Source organism: Sturnus vulgaris, chromosome 5 (genome assembly GCF_052056855.1).
Source record: "Sturnus vulgaris isolate bStuVul1 chromosome 5, bStuVul1.hap1, whole genome shotgun sequence".
Taxonomy (NCBI): Eukaryota; Metazoa; Chordata; class Aves; order Passeriformes; family Sturnidae; genus Sturnus; species Sturnus vulgaris.
Window position 1 is genome coordinate 15,405,697 of NC_142247.1, and position 18,344 is coordinate 15,424,040.

Genomic DNA, 18,344 nt, shown 5'->3' on the forward strand with positions numbered 1-18,344 from the left:
TACTAGACAGGACTTTACACAAGATATCCAGGATTTAACCAAGCCAGTGGTGAGATGTTGCCTTAATGGGGGGCCACAATGCACCCAAAGGACCCCACCCACCCGCTTCTAGATATTGTACATTGCATGATGGTACCCAGTATTAATCCGGACTAGCCCTCCACACAGCAAATCTCCAGGGTCAGATAATCCCGTTGCAAGCTGTCCCTTTCCACCCCCGGAGGGCCCTGAATTAGGTCAGACGGGATTAAATTTGCATTTTATTTATTTATCTATTTCTTTTTTTTTTTTTTTTTTTTTTTTTTCGCGCCGGTTACACGCGCAGTCAGCCTCGGAGGAGGCGGGGAGGGAGGCGGGGAGCGGCGGGAGCTTTAGCCGATGGCAGTGGCTGATGCCCGGCGGCGGATGCCAGCGGCAGCCGAGCGATGGCGAGGAGCCGGGCGGCTTACGAGTACACGGAGGCGGAGGACAAGAGCATGCGGCTCGGTTTCCTCCTCATCGCCGCCGGCTTGCTTTCCCTTTTGGGTTTGGGTTGTTGCTGGCTTCGCCCGGCGCTGCAGGAGCGGGGCGGCGGCGGCTCCGCCAACTGCACGGTGCTGGCGGTGCGGCAGCTGGGGGAGCGCTTCGCCTGCACCTTCTCCTGCGGGGCCGCCTGCCGCGGCACCGCCCGCTACCCCTGCCTCCAGGTCCTGGTCCGCACCTCCCGCTCCTCCGCACCCGCCCTGCTCCACGAGGACGAGCGGCAGCTGCGCACCAACCCCAAGGTGAGAGCCGCGACCCTCTTCTCCCAAAATGCGGGGCGGTGGCGGTGGTCCCGCCGCCGCAGTCGCTGCCCTTTCACCGCTCCTGGCTCCCGGCCTCTTTTCGGTGCGGGGTTTTCTCTTTTGGGAAGTAGGGGGTGGGAAGTGAAGTGAGGGGGTAAACGTCCGAAATGCTGCTCTGCTTGTTGCTTGTTGCTCATTAAAAAGTATAGTATATATCTATAGTGTTTGTCTATAAACATGCTATGCATTCTACATCTATATTTATATGCTGTGTTTATATATATATATATATACACATACATAGGATCTCAGGGAAGATTTAGGCTAGATACTAAGAAAAGGTTCTTCACCCAGAGGGTGGTTGGGCGCTGGAATAGGCTCCCCAGGGAAGCGGTCACAGCACCAAAGCTGACAAAGAGTTCAAGAAGCGTTCTCTCTCAAACACGCGGTGTGACTCTCGGGGCTGTTCTGTGCAGGACCAGGAGTTGGTCTTGATGATCCCAGTGGGTGCCTTCCAATTCGGGATATTTTGTGATTCTATATAGCATAGTATAACAATCTGTATATAATGTATAATACGCTGTATAGTGTATGAAACTATACTATATACTATACTTGATATGATACATGCACACACACACGCACACAGATGCACACAGCCACACTCTCACACACTCTCACACTTGGCGGCCAGTCCCATTCCCGGTCCGTTCCTTCCCTCCCGCCTCCGGAGCGCAGCTGGCGAGCGGCAGAGCAGGGAGAGCTGCGAGGGCTCCGCTGCCGTTCCCGGCCCGCCCGCCCGAGCCCCGGGACGCCGGTGGGGAGGCGAGGAGAAGCCCCTGCTGCCGGCGGGGAGGAGAGGAGAAGCCCCTGCTGCCGGCGGGGAGGGCTGTCTGCCCGGGCACTGCCCGGTGCCGCTGCGCTGCTCGTCCCGGAGGATGCAAGAGCCTCAAGTTCTTCCTAGAGCCGCTCCCCAAAGCGCACGGAGAAACGTCGGTGGAGCCGCTGCTGGCGAAAACAGCACCAAAACAGAAGTTTCCTCCGTGCTGTTGTGATTCTTAAACTCCTCCATCACCCACACGAAAAAGGACCAAATGAAGAACTCGTGAAAGTTGCATCTTCCAGCAAACTGGGGAAGTCTGAAGGCAACGTGTGACTTGTGCTTTCTCTTTCCTTAAAGGCAGTTATTCTGCCTTCTTCTTTTTCTTTTTATGCTGGGTAAAGATCGCCTTGACAGCACGCACCTGAGTGGAGAAGATCTTATTAAGCAGTTTGAAGAAGAAAAAAAAACGTGTCGGAATCCTACTCCTGAAAGAACTTGAAATTGGGAGTGTAGTGGAGAAGGAAATTTCAGCTCTTTGATCGAGATGTGGATGGAACATAGTGCCAAGGGCCATGCTAAGCACGATGCAAGGGTCTGTTTGCAGGGGTGGGGAGCATGCTTGGGTGTCCAGGAGATGTGCAGCCTCACATCTCTTCAGTCATACTTGTGCTGGTGTGCTCTGTCCCTTGGAAGGCAGGTTAAGTTTCACACTCAGGGTTTGAGGGTTGCTTTTTTTTTTTTTTGCATTGGCAGCTTGGAAGAGTGGTTGTGGTAAAAATCAGCAGAGTAAGTAGCAGGATGGTAAATCTGACAGGATTTGGATTAAATTTTTGGCACCACTCAGAAGTGATGAGTGATTGAAGCTGCAGTGCTGGATGGAGCCTGATTGCAAAGCAGATGAAATGTTGGCCTGTGAGGGAGCTTTGCAAACCTTTTCCTGGGAGCTCTGCTGCCAGGCTCCCTGTGGAGAAGGCTGTGGTGGCAGAGGTGTGCCGAGCTGCAGGACTTCTCTAAACATCGCTCCATTTTCAGGTGGACAGGGAGGAGCCGGTAAAATGCAGGAGAAAAGTCACCCTTTTGATACGGGAGATGACGCGGCTCTGCAGAGGGTGCAGCTGAGCACGGCCCTACAGCTCTGCTGTGGCCATCTCCAGCAGGGATGGGAGATGGGAGATGGGAGGTGAGTGCTGATTGCCAGCAGAGTTTCTAGGCTTAGCAGCTCTGACAGCATCACAGGCTCAGCAGAAGCTTTCAAATTGGACCATAACCACAACACCTTTCTGAGTAGTCCAAGGGTTCTGTTTTGTGCTGGTTTTGCTTCTTGACCCTGTTTTTCCCTACCTTTCTGGAAGTCTGGTGGGAAGAGAAGGATTGCACATGCCTGGGAGCTGAATTGCAATTGCAGGGGGGCCCTCTGAGCTTCAGAAGTAATGCCTGTAAATGTCACTCAGAAAACTATTTTATTTAACAATTAATTTTATATTAACTCTTAATAAGAAAACAGGGCTGTTGGCAGTGTGTGTTACTTTCCTGCTTTTACACATATAATCTGTTTTCTTTACCTTCCACCTTGCATCTTTAGGTGTGGGCTGTTTATCTTGGGATATTGATTGCTGAGGATTAAATCTGATTTACCAGTTGTGACCAAGCAGAAAGGATGCATCTTTTGATGTAACTGTGTTCTTTGGGAGTAATTGAATTTATCTCAGTGGAAAATTGTGTAGAAAAAAAAGTGTTGTCATTATTTTCCCTACTTTAAGAAGCTTATGTCAAACAAATACAAAATAAGAAGAAAAGTTGGTTAAGTGTCATCAGGAAAACATACCCTTATAAGGGACTGAAAGCTGTATCTGTTGCTTTGGTTTTCCCTTTTTTTCCCTGGTTCAACATCTGTGGAGCCAAACAGTTATACTCTCCTTTAATTTTTGATTGCAAGTCTCACTGTCTGTAAAAGCTTTCAGGATTTTATGATGAAATACATTAATTAGAGCCATAGAGTAGGAATCTGCTGGATTTAATGCTCGGGATCCTGTACGTATTTATGAATAAACACTTAGAGAGCTGTTTAACCCTTCCTGTTCCCATCACATTTTTGCACTATGCTTCCTTGTGTTCATGAACTTAGACATATGTACAACACATTAATCAGTTCCAACTAGCTAGAAGGGATAAAAAAGACTGATTTTGTTTTGAACAGTTTTAAAATTTTACTTTCTGCTTAGCTGCTTCTCTTTGTAGGGTAGCAATTTTTCTCTGTAAATCAATAGTGTGGAAAAGGCATAGTTCAGACTCCTTACAACACACAGCAATACTAAACCAGTTAGAAGTTTCACTCCCTCCAAAATCCCCAGTGTTTGATTTTGACTAAAAATCTTCTACTTTCTGTAGTAGAGTGGGCTGACATAAAAACATATCACAGATATGAATCTGTCTGTTTTAGTGTTTGTTCTAGTCTTCTTCTAGATGCAGGAAAAATAATTTTTTTTTTCTTCTCTTGCTTTCTAAGATAATCACATCATTCTACAGCCCAGGATTCATTTTAGCTCTTAAAAGATTATATAGCTGGGTCACAGTTAATCCAGGAATGTATATATAAAGCACCGGACACGATTACATTTGTGTTCAGTCTGAGTGATCTGTGGATTTCTTTCTTTTTTTTTTTTTTTTTGATTGCTGTCTCAGAGGAAGAAATTTATTGGAGTGACAGTAGCCTTTCTTCAGCTGCCTTGATAGCAATAATAATCTCTGAGATAAGGGATAAGCAGGATTAATTCCAAAGTCAATTTGTCTCTATCACTCTCCAGCCGTCGGGTTCGTCAGTGGTGCAGGGACCAGGCCATGGCTGTGCCTGGGGAATGTGACAGGGGTAAGTCAGCTGCTCTCTGGCTTTTTACACATATCCCTCTCTACATCTGCAGTTAAGAAGGCTTGGAAGGAGTTACCCCCTTGTTTTGCCAAAGAAACTTTTAGGGGAGTGACTGGTGAGACAGATGTTAGCAGCTGTGTGGCAGGTTCTCCCCATCCTTGTCCCCAGGCAAGGGAGCAAACGCGTGGCTGTCCCTTGTCTGCACTTCACACCTGCCTGTGCTCCTGCCACGCTGCTCTGTGCCATGCCTCCCCCTGACAGGATGATGTGCAGTCATCTCTTCTGTGCACTTGTAAATAGAATTGGGCTTAATTTTTGGACTCTCTTAGATATGACCCATGGCAGAGGAGATTTCATAACAAAATATAACTTCACAATAATTTTGTGAGAGTCTGGTGCCTCTGGTGAAGCATTCAGATCTGTGTTTGGGCTGGTACCTGCGACAGGCCAGCCATGCAGATGCTGCCTAGCAATTCCTCTGGAAGTGGGCCCAGGGGCCATGGATAAACCCTATCAGCCACTTGTCTCACCTGGGGTACCACTCCCTGCCTCGAGCCTCTGTGAGGGAGTTTGATCACTCCCGATGGGTTGTGCTGCTGCTGATCATCTGCACTGACAGATGCAGGTGAAACCAGACACGGTGCTCAGCTCCAATTCCCTCAGGACACTCAGCTGGGAGGGGCAGTTTTTTGTACTAATGGAGTGAGCCCACCTGCCCGTGTCCTGCCCCAGGGGGATGGCTGTGGCAGTGAGTCCTCCCTTCCATGCCATGAAGGTAACACACTAGTGAATGGAGACACACACAAAGTTAGGAGAAGCCAATATATTTCTTGGTGTGGTGGGTGACCCTGGCTGGACTTCAGGTCCCCACCCAAGCTGCTGTATCACTCCTCAGGTGGACAGGGGAGAGAAAATCTAACAAAAGGCTTGGGGATTGAGATAAGGACAGGGAGAGATCACTTACTCTTTATTGTCATGGGAAAAATGGACTTGACTCAGGGAAATTAATCTGCTTTATTGCCAATTAAACCAGAGAAGAGTACTGCATAAATAAAATCAAATCTAAAAATGCCTTTCCCCTACCCATTGGTTCTTCCTGAGCTTAACTTCACTCCTGATTTTCTTTGTCTCCTCCTTCCCACTGGCACACAGGGAGAGGGAATGTGGGCTGTGGTCAGTTTCTCACACATTTGCACTCCTTCCTATTCACACTGGTTCCCTGCTCCCGTGTGGGGTCTCTCCCACAGGACACAGTCCTCCATTCCCTTCTCCAATGTGAGTCCTTCCCACAGGCTGTAGTTCCTTACAAAGTGCTGAACATGGATCCCCCACAGGGTCACAGGTTCTGCCAGGACCTGCTCCCATGTGGGCTCCCCTCAGAGTCACAACCTCCTTTGGGCATCCCTTTGGTGGTGTGGGGTCCACCATGGGCTGCAGGTGGATCTCTGCTCCAGCACGTGCTGTGGGGCTTTGCCACACCAAACAAGAGTTGCATGCTCTGTCCCATAGATCAGGAGCCAGCAGGATGGTCCTCCACATGTCACTTGGAAACTGAGTTTGAAATCCTGCTCCTGAATTACTTTGGTTTGTCTTCTATTGGGCTGACTTGTTTCTGCTTTGGGCTGGGATGTCTCTTTGTATTTGAAACTTTCTTGGACTTGTCTTGTAGTCTTCAAAGTCCGTCTTCCTTTTAATTAAAAACTGAATTAGGCAGGAATTGATCTTTGAAAAGCATGAAATGCAGCCTGGAACTTAAACCATAGTCAAGAGTTCATGCATCTGTGCTTTCTCTGTGATATGGAAGAATATCTGCCCTCACGAAGTGTTCAGAAGGACCAGGAATATTCCCAGGCATCTGCAGGGGCACTGAAGTGGGAGCATCCAGCAGCAAACAGATACAAATCGTACAAAACCTTGATATAAAGATGTATTAGCTGTTCACTGACATTTTTACTGGTGTCCTAGCTTGCATGTTTGTGCTTTGACACCAGTATTTCATGACATGTCTTGTAAGGGAAGACTACAGAATTAATGTTTCAGAAACTGCCTGTTGCCAAAGTGGAAGCTATTTCACATTCATCCACCAACTCACAGCAGCAGAAATTGTGAGGATATGATTCCCTTTTATCTGCCTGCTGGATCTGCTTTGGAGGGTGATAGAGCTGGTCAAGCAAAGTGCCATAGGAGTGTGCTTGGGAGGCTGAGTAAAGAGAGATCCACCTGCTACCTGGATTGGAAAGGGTCAAAAAGCACCTTGGGTTGGTGGGGACTGTGCTGGCATCTCGGGAAGCAAACAAGCTCCAGTGTTTGTGCAGCAGCTGGTATGTTCACACTGGGATTGCACCTTGGGTGTCCTCTGTGGTTTAAGGCCTTTGTCACATTGAGTTGATGTTTTGGGGGACTCTGGGATTCTGGGACAGGGACCACGCCTCTCTTCAGGACTGTTAATCCTCAACAGGCTGAAGCAGCGAGGCCACATCAATTTATGGCAAGACCCCGGGTGTCTCCTTTGTGTTTCCCACATGAAGATAAAGAGGTAGAAATGTATCCAGCTTGCTTTCTGTCAGCTGGGATTACCTGTGCAGAGAATGGTGTGAAGTTTGAGCTATGGAGAGCATTCACTGTTGTGCCCGACTTCCAGGTGTCCCTCCTGTAGGTACTGGCAGTACTCCCATATGCTGTCTTGCTTTGGCATGGGAAAATACAGAAGTGTTGCCTGGAGAAACTGTCTGTGGGACCCTTTACATCTTCCAAACCAAGAAAAATCCTTGCCCTGGAAAACTCAGCTTTTAATATCTTTATATTGAGCTCACAGCATGGGGACTGATGGGAAAAAAATGTGAAGTGCTCTGTGATGAAATATACTGGGAGACAGTTAAAGCTTGATACTTGCCTGTTCAGATAGACATCTCTTGGGAAAAGAAACCTCTTTGGTTGTTTCTAAGCCTGAAACTCAGGATAGGCTAAACAACAGCTCACCAGGTTATAAACTTTGTGAAGGATTCAAGTAATATTTTGTGGGGGTGGAAGATCTCTGAAGGATCCAGAGGAAGTTTAACCAGGACTGGTGAGGTGGTTGCAGTTTCATAGCAGAGGACAGCAGTAGGCTCAGCCAGCAGGAAGAAACATTTCAGAGGATAGAGGATAGATGTGTACCAGAGCCAGGAACACAGGAATAGGAACTTTGAGATAGCTGAGTGAGTTTAGGCAAAATAAAGTCTACTAGTACTTAGCTTTTTTTTCTAGTTCTGCATTTTGTGTGGCTGGTTTGGGAGCTCTTTCTAGAGCCCCTGGAAGCTGGGGGCTCAGGAAGAGCTGGGTGGTGATTACAGTCAGATGTAGGCAATGAATGCTCAACTCGTGGGATATGGTGCCATTTCCAAAGCAGGAAATGCTCCATAAAGGAAAACATCAGAGTGGAGGATGTTGGAAATGCTGGACCCCTGACCAAGCAGGGAGGAGGGGACCAGCTGGGACGTGCAGCATGTTGGTGCTGTCAGGGGGTCAGAGCAGAGCCAGCAGTGCTCTCAGGTGTCTTTGTGCCAAATTTGCTGACTCTGCCCAGCTGCTGCACAGATGTGTTTATGCACTGGGAGTGTGGAGGAAAAAGGGCGGGTGTTTGATGTTTCCAAAGTAAGCACCCATGGTTTGGACAGCCAAACCAAAAATTCTGCTGACCAGGGAATATTATCTAAGATGGCAATAACAGTATTTGATAAATCCTGCATTCTGGTTTCTAAAGTAGAGTGGTGTTGCTGCTCATTTCTATCTCTCATCAGCAGTGGGACAATCCTTATTTAGGGTCCTGTGAACAAGGAACTAAAGGAAGCTCTGTGCCATGGCACACCAGACAGGAGTCCATGTGAAAATGGAGATCCTTGCATGTGGAAAAGGTAGATTTCTGTTTGGAAGCAGCAAGGAAGACTTTGCAGATTCTTTAATTCTGAAGCATGCAAGACACTGGCATCAATTTCAGATGCTGACAGAAGTGGTCAGATTTTAAATAATCAGGGGAAAAATGCTGAGATTTCTCCTTTGCCCTTGGAATGACAAATCCTCAAGCTGTTTTATGGTGAACATGGACTTGTAGGTCTGTACATCTTAGGTATAGTGTGCAGCTGGGGGCAAGGTAGGTCCCTGTGAAACCTCAGCAGAAGGAGAGGAAGCACTCACTAGGCACAGTGAGTCATGGTGATCTTTGTTCTCGTGTTAGAGAGGGTAGCACTGTCTTTGCTGTTACTGCCTTCAGGATACTGTGCAGAAAATAATGTTGTGATCATATGTGGGCCTCCTTTAGGGGCTTCCCAAACCCTTCACCTCCTGCATCCTCATCCTTCCTAAGTAGGAGGCTTTTTAGCTACATTCCAAGTCACACTTTTTTCTGTCTGCAGCTCCCAATTTTAAAGAAATTAAAATTCAGTGTGTGCACCTGGAGCCTTGGTGTCCATACATCCTGCAGGGTGAAAAGCCTCTGTGTTATGGGAGGATCTGTTAACTGTGCTACTCAGTGTGGTTCAACACCTCCTGTCGTGATCTCCTGGATGGATGCCTGGTAAAAACGAGAGGGATTGTGCTTGGACACTGCACTCTGATAGTGCTGACACTTGATTCTGTGCACTATTTGTTTTCTGTTGTTTAAATGCCTATGGCTAGGACTTTAGGGTGATGTGTCAATGACTTGGAAACAAGGTATGTGTGTGTGTGTGTGTGTGTGTGTGTGTGACCTGAAGGGGAGCCTCTGAAAGCCCAGTCCCAAGGCCACTAAGCTGGGGGAGGAATTTCCCTTGATTTCTGGGCTTTGAAGCAGATGTCTGAGGGTGAGATCAGCAGATAACTCAGCTGTTCAACTCGACTTCTGTACAGCAGAAGCAGATGCTGAACCTTTCTACTGAAGCAGGGCTCTGAACTTTTTTCTTCTTTTCTTGTGTTGAAATCTTGGAAGAATACCTACTTTTATCAGTGGACATCAGCCAGATATCCCACCATCTGGGAAAGCTTGCTGGACTCTGGATTATTTATTAGCATGATATTTAAGAAACCTTGTGATTATGTGCCTCACCGAAAACAGGAAGTTATTCAAATCCAATCCATGCAGCTAGCTAGGAATGCATAAAAATTAAATTATAATTTTCACATTCATCATGCCAAACCCCAAGATGTTATGAGGTGGTTTGGTTTAAGAGTGGAACAAACATGGCAAAGCCTTTATTTTCTTTCTGAATGCTACTATGTTCTTTTCCAGTACCTGAACAGAATAATTAGCAATTGAAGTTCAGCTAATATTTCTTTTCTGTTTCATTGGAGCTTTTGTTTATTACTCTCTGTCCATTTCAGTCACACTGGTATCATGGGGAAATCACAGAGAAGTGATGCCCTGCGTTCTTGAGCACAGCAGTAACTCTGTTTTGCAATGTGTTTTGGCAGTGTTCATACATCCCTCCCTGTGCAAGAGACGATCAGGAGAACTCTGAGAACGTCACGTACAAGCAGAAATACTGGAAAGAGAAAGTCGGTTCTCAACCATTCACATGCTATTTTAACCAGCACTTGAGGTGAGTAATCTCTATTTGGCTAGGCAGGAGTGCTTATGCATCTGCTTAACAGCTGTCCCTTGGTTCTGTTTGAAAAAATATCTAAATACATGCATATGTATATACACACACAGAGACTCCCCTCCAGAGCAATGTGGTTTATCACACAGAGCTGAGTGCAGAGCTTTGCAAGACAGCTCTGTTGATGAAAAGCCATACAGAAAGGAAAGAAATATTTTTACCACTTTAAGTAAAAATATAAAATTCTGGGAAAAGTTTTCCTTAAAACATGCAATTTTTATAGCAAACAGCATCTTGGCTTGTAACACTCAAATGACAGATTTCTGGTGTGGATATTAACATTCCTTTTCTCCACAGAAAAGAAACCCTACTGTGTTCATGGAAGAAAATGGGAGATCAGTAAATGCTACAAACGAACTCAGTAATTGTGTTCACAGAGGATTAATGGATCAAATATGTGTAATAAACAGCAACAGAACTGCCAGGTTTCATACATGCTTGCAGAGTAGAAAGTTGTAACCTGAAGCCCTTCTAAAGTTGTAACCCCTTCTGTTTCAGTTCTCACTTTTATTGCCAGTGTTGATGTGAGTTCCATGTGTACGAGAGTGACGTGTGGTTTCCTTCCTTCAGTAAACAGAAAGGGGAGGGAGTCCTTCTTCCTGTCTCTTTCTGATGGTGATATGCCAGGAAATAAAAGGTGACGTGGCTGCAGGAGGAGGTTAGTCCCATCCCACAAACACTTGGAAGTTAAATAGATGAGGGAATAGCTCATGACTTGCAGGTGTCATTCGGGGCTCAGTGTGGGACTGTTGGCACCAGATATTTAAGTTCAGAAAGACAAACAGGAGGGAAATGGATGGCAGGCAGAGAAAGGCCTGACTCTCCTGTGAGTGTCCTGCTGAGTGCCTTGGGGGCTCCAGGTTTGTCCTAGGCTGGCTAAAATAGGAGAGACTGCAGACCTAGTCAGCATGTCCAGGATGAGCTGCTTGTCCCTGGTTAACTCTTTGCAGAGGGACACCACCAAAACTTTGTAGCAATATTTTTTCATTTAGAGGAGAAAGAAATGTTGCTTACAGCATGCAGAGGTTAAAACTTACAGCACTCTGTGTGATGACATCAGACCTGTCAGGGACCTTCTTGGGAGTCCTCTGGTCCACAGGGTGCCAATGCTTGGATCCAAGGAGCCAAGTTATGATTATGGTTTTTCTGGGCAGGCAGGTGTTGCCAGTTCCTTGTACTCCTGAGAACTGGGACTTGCAGCACCCACTGCCCAAGTGAGCAGGAGAGTCAGAAACATGGGATTGTCTGCAGGAGAAGTCATAGTTAGGATACATCTAAACTGATATGGAAAGGATGATGTGAAAATTAACTTTTTTAGTCAGTGGAGAGAAACAGGAGCCTTAAACCTTACCCCAAAGTAAATGCCTGATACAGGTCAGATGCCCAGAGATGTTTATTTCTCCCCTGTAAAGGAGTGTAGGGTGGTAGGTGTCCAGAGCTATGTGAGCTGATTCTCATATTACATTTTGGTGAAGCAAAGACAAAGCTTTTCTGAGGCTGCCTAGCATCTGACATTTATGTAAGCTGGCACTGAAGAATTGTGCAGCACTCAGGAAGGGTTTTTTTCCCTAAAGGTGCTGAATCCTGTACTGCTAAAAGTTCTTGCCAGCACAATGGCTGCCTTGAAACACTGCCTTTTGCTGATCATACAACAATTCATACACAGTATAAGAGAGGCTCGCTGCCAGATACACTAGAAGATAGTCTAAGCCGAAATGTGGACACCATCTATTTTCTCCCGGAGATAGCAATGAGCCTTGGGGGATAAGTTCTGCTGACTAGGAATGTGCTTGCTTGGGTATACTTTTAGAGCAATGATGACTAAGCAGCCTGTGAAGCAGTGAAAAGAAATCATAACAAACTGAGGGAGAAATCTGTTCCCTTCAAAATAGAAGTGTGCATATTTTCTGACAGTATTTTTTTCACTGTGTGGATAAGCTAACTGTTCTCTGTCAGTCTGTATAAAACAGATAGTAAATAGTTCCTTAGAAAATGTAGTGTTTGTAATATTAATACTCCCTCTTTTGAAACAGAATAAAATTCTAGGTAAATATACAGGCAATGAACATCATCTCCTCTTCATCGAATTTACTTCATCTTCATTGTCAGAGCTATTGCTGTATGCAGAGTGTACTGTTGGGTAACATCTCCCTTTCAGTTTGGTGGTTTCAACAGGTTTCTTTGAAAAGATGAAAACAAGGGGTGCCATTCTTACAGTTCAAAGTTATACGAAATGGATGAGAAGAAAACTTGGCAATTTTAACCATTCTTAGTTATCAAACTGCCCAGCAAAATTACCTGCCTAACGTTTATCTTAGGGAATCGAAGTGCAGCTTATCTTGGAGCTCAGTGCTTTACTGAAGTGTGAGGTTTTGCTTTGTCACTGTAGGCACTTTAGTGTCCCACTCATCTCTGACAAGCTTTGGGACAAGGGGTTCAAGCTGCATGGGAAGTTGCTTTCCTGGATCTCTGGTAAAGATGCCTGTCTTTTAACATGATTATACCCCAGTCTGAAGGAACCAGAAACCAACCTTCAGTGTTCCAGACTCTAAAGTAAAGGACAAATTCAGATGAAGTTCTCAGGCTGTTGCCAAGGTTTGAGAAGGCACAGAACTCTAGAGCTTTGGTGTTCTGGATCTCACACCGAGTGTCCCAGGGGTCGTGCAAAGAAGGGCCACAGCTGCATGTCCTGAAGTGGGAGACCTGCAGGAACAGGCAGGATGGGATAAATCCTGTCACTTTACTGCTTCACGTTCCAGGTCTCATTGACATCCACAACAAGAACAAAAAGAGAGAAACTAAGATTGCCATGAGCTTAGACCTCACTGTCTCATGCCATGCAGAGACAGACAGAGTGACCTGTGTCAAGTAATCTCTAATTAGTGGCTGATTTATGTGGTGTTATTGCTTGTTAACTCTGGGTTTGTCCCATATGTAAGAACACTCTGTGTCTCCTTTGCTGTGGCACAGCAGATGAGCCAGCCATGCTTTAAACTCCTCCGTGTTTGCTGCAGGATTCTGTACACAAATTCATCAGAGATCTGAAGAGCAAACCTTGTCAAGTGATTAGTGGCAACCTGTATGTTGTTGGGGTGCCCTGCAGGGTTCCCACTTATCTCAGAATAAATATGTGTGTAAGCCAAGGGTGCTCAGGTAGTAGGGCTGCTCATCCATAAAATTCTGGAACATAATTCTTGGTTTTCTCTGTTACTTCACAGTTTTCTAAATTAATTCCCTGCACCTGTGGAGCTTGGGCCTGATGGGGAAAGGACTTTACTGTCAGTAAGACACTGTGCTGCCTCTGCATGCAGCCATCCAGCTGAGAATCTTTGCATCTTGCAACAATAAGGGAAAAAATGACTGCTTGTCAGAGTGAGGGGATGTGAATATCTCTGGGGAAAAAAATCAGTGTGTTGCAAACATCTTTAAATCCCGATTGTTTGAGTATGAAATACTTGTAAGGTTTCCCTATCCTGCACCTCCACCTCTGTCAGATATTGCTGTGCAGCATAAGGTTCACAGTGTGGTTCTTAAGTGATGACTGAAATGTTTATGTGCCTGTAACCTTTTGGTCCTACATGACATTTTTTGTAATCCCTGCATTGCAATTCTCCCCATGATGTTCAGTAATTGCTCTGAAGGCTCTGATGGAGGCCTATTTTATCTGGTATCTGTCTGAACTACCTGGCAGAACCTAACAGGGATGTGTTGTATAATGCAACTAATCCAGTTAGCCCTGCTCAAAGCTCCACAAGGGTCTAGCCCCGAGCTCGAAGTCCTGCTAAAAACAAGCACTGGTTTCACCTTTTAGCAGTAAAAACAAAATTCCTTCCTCCTTGTCTGTTCAGTGAAAGCTGTGTTTTCAGGTTTAAGGCAAAGGCTTCTTCAGGGATTTTTTTTTTCAGTTTGTTGTTTAACACAGAGACTGCTGCTGGGCAGTGGTGGTGCTGCACAGTGGCCATCACTGTTCACAGCAAGAACCAGGTCTGAATGCCCGAGCTTGGCTTGTAATCATTGGGGGTTTTCCCCCTTTTGTCCCACTACCTCTGCCACTGCTTTGTGCATGGATAACTGGTGTTAGGATTTTGGGTGCATTCCCTCAAGAGGCTTTGCATTTACTGGAAACCTGAATGGCAACATTGCTAGGAAGAAGAGACTGCCAATAATCAAGCTTATGAAGAAAATGCACAACCCCTCTGCCAACATTTTTCAACTGAAGTACTATGCAAAGTCACAGAGCAAAGATAGCTTTAATAAAGACACTGTACTTAGAGGAGCAAGGCAACAAATTTAAGTATATCTGCTGATTTTAACAGAGAAAAGAAATGTGTTTCTAGGCATGATGTACCTCCTTTGGGTTCAACATCACTGCCTCAGCACCAGGGGAGTGATGCTCTTAGGGTTCCAGCAAAGACAGTTCTTTACCATGCGAAGTCTTCCCCTGGGACAGAGCACCTTTCCTTTTCTTTTTCCAAATAAAACAACAAGCCTTCAGACTCTGGGAGCAGGCAGGTTCACCTTTAAAAAAGTAGCATGGAAAGTCAAAACCTCTAGCTTTGCCAAGCAAACCCAAAGCAGTTAAATTATTGTGTTTCTAGTGCCACAGAATACTTTGAATTGGAAGGCACCCACAAAGATTATCAAACCCAGCTAACGACCCTGCACAGCACCATTCCCGAGTCACTCCATGTGCCTGAGAGCATTGTCCAAATGCTTCTTGATCTCTGTCAGGTTTGGTGCTATGACCACTTCCCTGGGGAGCCTGTTCCAGTGCCCAACCACCCTCTGGGTGAAGAACCTTTTTCTAATACCCAACCTGAACCTCCCCTGACAAAGCTTCATGCCGTTTCCTTGGGTTCTGTCACTGGGCATAGCAGAGAAGAGATCAGTGTCTGTTCCTCCTCTTCCCCTTGTGAGGAAGTAACTGCAATGAGATCTCCCCTCAATCTTCTCCACACTGAATAAACTAAGTGGCCTCAGACACTCATATGGCTTCCTCTCAAGGCCCTTCACCATCTTTATGTCCCTCCTTTGCAGGCTCTCCAACAGCTTAACATCTTTCTTATATTGTGGCACCCGAAACTGCACACAGGAATCAAGGTGAGGCCACACCAGTGGGCAGGGACTCTTGCTGTACCTAAAAATAGCAGTGATACCCATCTAAACCCAAACCTCAGCTCAGGATCTACTTAAAGACTTTGTCTGACTCTTTTCCAAAAGGGAAACTCTTTTTAATTACTAAGTCACAATCACATCTATAATGAGTGTTTGACATCCATCACTGCTACATTTTTGGTACCCATGTTTTTCAAAATATTAAGGATTCAGTCAAAAGGATATCTTACTTTCCTCAATCATTTTCTTTCCTTTTATTGAGTCCAATTTTCTAGGTTTTTACTTGTCCCTGGGTTTTGAACTAACATCTACTTAAAAAATACTTAAAATTCAATGTCATCAGTAAGTTCAGAGATGTGAAGATTGAGTGTTGCCTACTTATGGCCTCCTTGCCAATTAACACTGTTATTGGCAGGTGATGATACAGTAACTGTGAGGGAGCAGGCTTATACATCTTGTGGAAGGATTTCTCTGTTCAGGTGCACAGGTTGGTGAGTTTTCACCCATCAAGTTAATGCTGCTTTATTCAGTTTACAGTCTCCACCTGTGCCTGCTTATATATCTGGAGGATTTTGGTTGTGCAGAATTCATGCATTCCACTACTGAATACACCTGGGACACCCGACAGAAAATTCTTTCTTAGCGCTACTTTCTGATCAGGGCAAAGCTATGGTGGGAGACACAGCACAGTCATTGAACAGGTATCTGCTCCCATGTGCTCCCATGTGTTAGGAGACTTTGATTCCCAGGATGTTGCTGGATGAGCCGGGGTTGCCAGGATTTTAGGCTGTGAGGTTTTTTTCTTCCAAGAAGTGTTGGATGGCATTGACAAAGCAGCATGTGATGGGAGTGTTGGATGTGAGGACCAACATTAGTCAACGCTATAGATATTTTTCGAACTGGAGAGAGTTCTGTTTCTCTCCTTTGCAGATAGTTTTCCAGCAGACTGTGTGTCTCTGGCTGTAGATGGGAAAGCAAGAGTAAAGTGCAAATGTCATGGGACTGATTTAATAACTATTAAACTGCAAGGGAGACCAGAAAGAGCCAGAGCTGAAGAAAACCTGCCACCACATTTCCCAGACAACATCCCAGACTTGGAAGAGGCAGATGGACAGCAGATCTTTCAGCCACGTGGCACAGCTAGATTTCCAAATGTCTCGAGATGCTTCTGCCTGCAATTTTCCTCCTCCCTCCATTTCCCTTTGGAAATGCATGAACCTCTCACAGACCCCACCATGACTGTGTATTAGATGCTGCTGGTGGAGGCAAGGAGGTTCAGACCTTCATGGGAATCTTGCCAAATTGTGCCTGTAGGAGCCTGGTCAAGTCTACTCAGGCACTGCTGTCTGCAGCCCTAAATCACAGCTTATTGCTGGAACAGCCACTGCTGGGAAGGAGCTGAGCTGGGAGCCTTGGCCACCCCAGGGCAGGCTGTAGTCCTCTCTGGGATAGATTTTGTACTGGCTGCTGCCTGCCAGTGCAGCTGGGCTAGCCTGGCCACCAGCAGTCCAGAGTTGAGGACAGGGACCAGCTCCCTGCCCAGACCCAAACCACAGCCAGGACTTGCTGCATCAGGAGCCTCCTTGTAGCCCCATGGACACATCAGTGCACAAAGCTAAAAGCAAAGCTTTGATTACTGTTTAAACCCATCTCATAGGACCTGATAACATTTGGAATAGATATGTATTAGTGCTGCCTGGTATTAAATTTTTGCCGGAGTGGTTTTGCAATCCACAGTCAGTGTGATACTGTATCTCTCATGGCTGTTTGTGATGACCACGTTCCTTGGAAGATGTAAATCACCAACACTTTATTTTTTTCTTTGTTTTTTGTTCTTTTTTAATCCAAATGAACTTGTCAGCCTGTAAACACTGCAAGTGGAAAGCTCTCACAATCTGCAATGATTGCTGGTGATAAAAAGGCAAATGCAAGAAGTGAATGAAATGGTCCACTTAATCAAATTCTAACGCTTTGGCAAATAAAGCACCTTTACTCTTACCATGTTAGATGACTTCTGCTTATGATGAATTGATGATATTATGTTGATTTATATTTTCTCCAACTTCTGTTCCTCTTCCCAGGCCGGATGATGTGATGCTGAAGCGCACCCATGATGAGACTGTTCTCTTGCACTGCTTCCTCTGGCCCGTGGTGACTTTCCTGGTTGGAGTCCTCATCGTGGTCTTGACCATCTGTGCCAAGAGCTTGGCTGTCAGGGCAGAGGCAATAAAAAAGAAGAAGCATTTGTGAGCGGCAAGGCTGCTCATGGAAAAGAAAAACCTGCAAGAAGGTCTCAGGTGGTGCCACCTGCCACACCTGCAAGTCTGCGGGGGCACCCAGCTGCGTCTCCTTCCAGGGTCTGATCTGTGGTGGAGTTGCTCTTGTCTCAGGATTGTTTTTGGGAGATTGCCCCATGAAATGCCAGCTAATTGCTTCTTCTGCTATGGCACTAAATAAGTATATTCGACCAAAAAAAAAAGAGAAAATCTACACTGCACCAAATATGCTGTGTGCTGTTAGTGCTGAAGAGCAGCTACCCAGAAATTGCGGCAGTTTATAAAACTCCCTGATGATGTTATTTTCATCTCCACGAAGTGATCTTTGCTAATGTTTAATATGAAATATTTAATATATTTACTTTACATAGAGCATATTTCCAAAATAATAAAGTTTTATTGCTTTGGGGGTTTTAACTCTTGGGGTTTTGTTTAGTTTTGTTTTGTTTGTTTGTTCTGTTTCTTTTTCTGCTTTAAGGCAAATGTAACATTGTGCTGATTTGGTTTTTTTTCCACTGTGTAGAACTTAATTTTAAAATTCAAACTTTACCTTCTGTCTAGACAAGCTCTTTCATCATCACCCATTCACTGTGATGAAATAATTCTAAAAAAAATGAAACAGTTATTGGAAAAGACGATTAAATACTGAATCTATAGCCTCAGCAGTATTCAGTCCCTAGTTTTTCTTGTCCCCTCTCAGATACCCTCTTCATGAATGCTCCAGGCTGTAAGGAGCAGGGATTTTGCAGAAATGGTTTTACATTAATATGTTTTACCAGCATCTTGCCCAAAGAGTGCAGTGCCTGAGTGCTTGCTGAGGAGAGCCTGTGTGTCATTGGTGTGACTCAGGGCACCAGAGAAGAACATCAACTCCTTGTAGGGCTGTGG

The 18,344-nt window shown here is 45.5% G+C and overlaps 1 protein-coding gene across 1 annotated transcript; it reads left to right on the forward strand.

Moving 5' to 3' along the window:
* Positions 1-384: 384 nt before the first annotated feature.
* On the forward strand, positions 385-18,118 carry KCNMB4 (potassium calcium-activated channel subfamily M regulatory beta subunit 4). Its single transcript, XM_014879083.2, has 3 exons — positions 385-764; positions 9,878-10,005; positions 17,262-18,118. Exons 1-3 carry the CDS (start codon positions 426-428, stop codon positions 17,428-17,430), a joined length of 636 nt encoding a protein of 211 aa, XP_014734569.1. The 5' UTR covers positions 385-425; the 3' UTR covers positions 17,431-18,118.
* Positions 18,119-18,344: the final 226 nt, after the last annotated feature.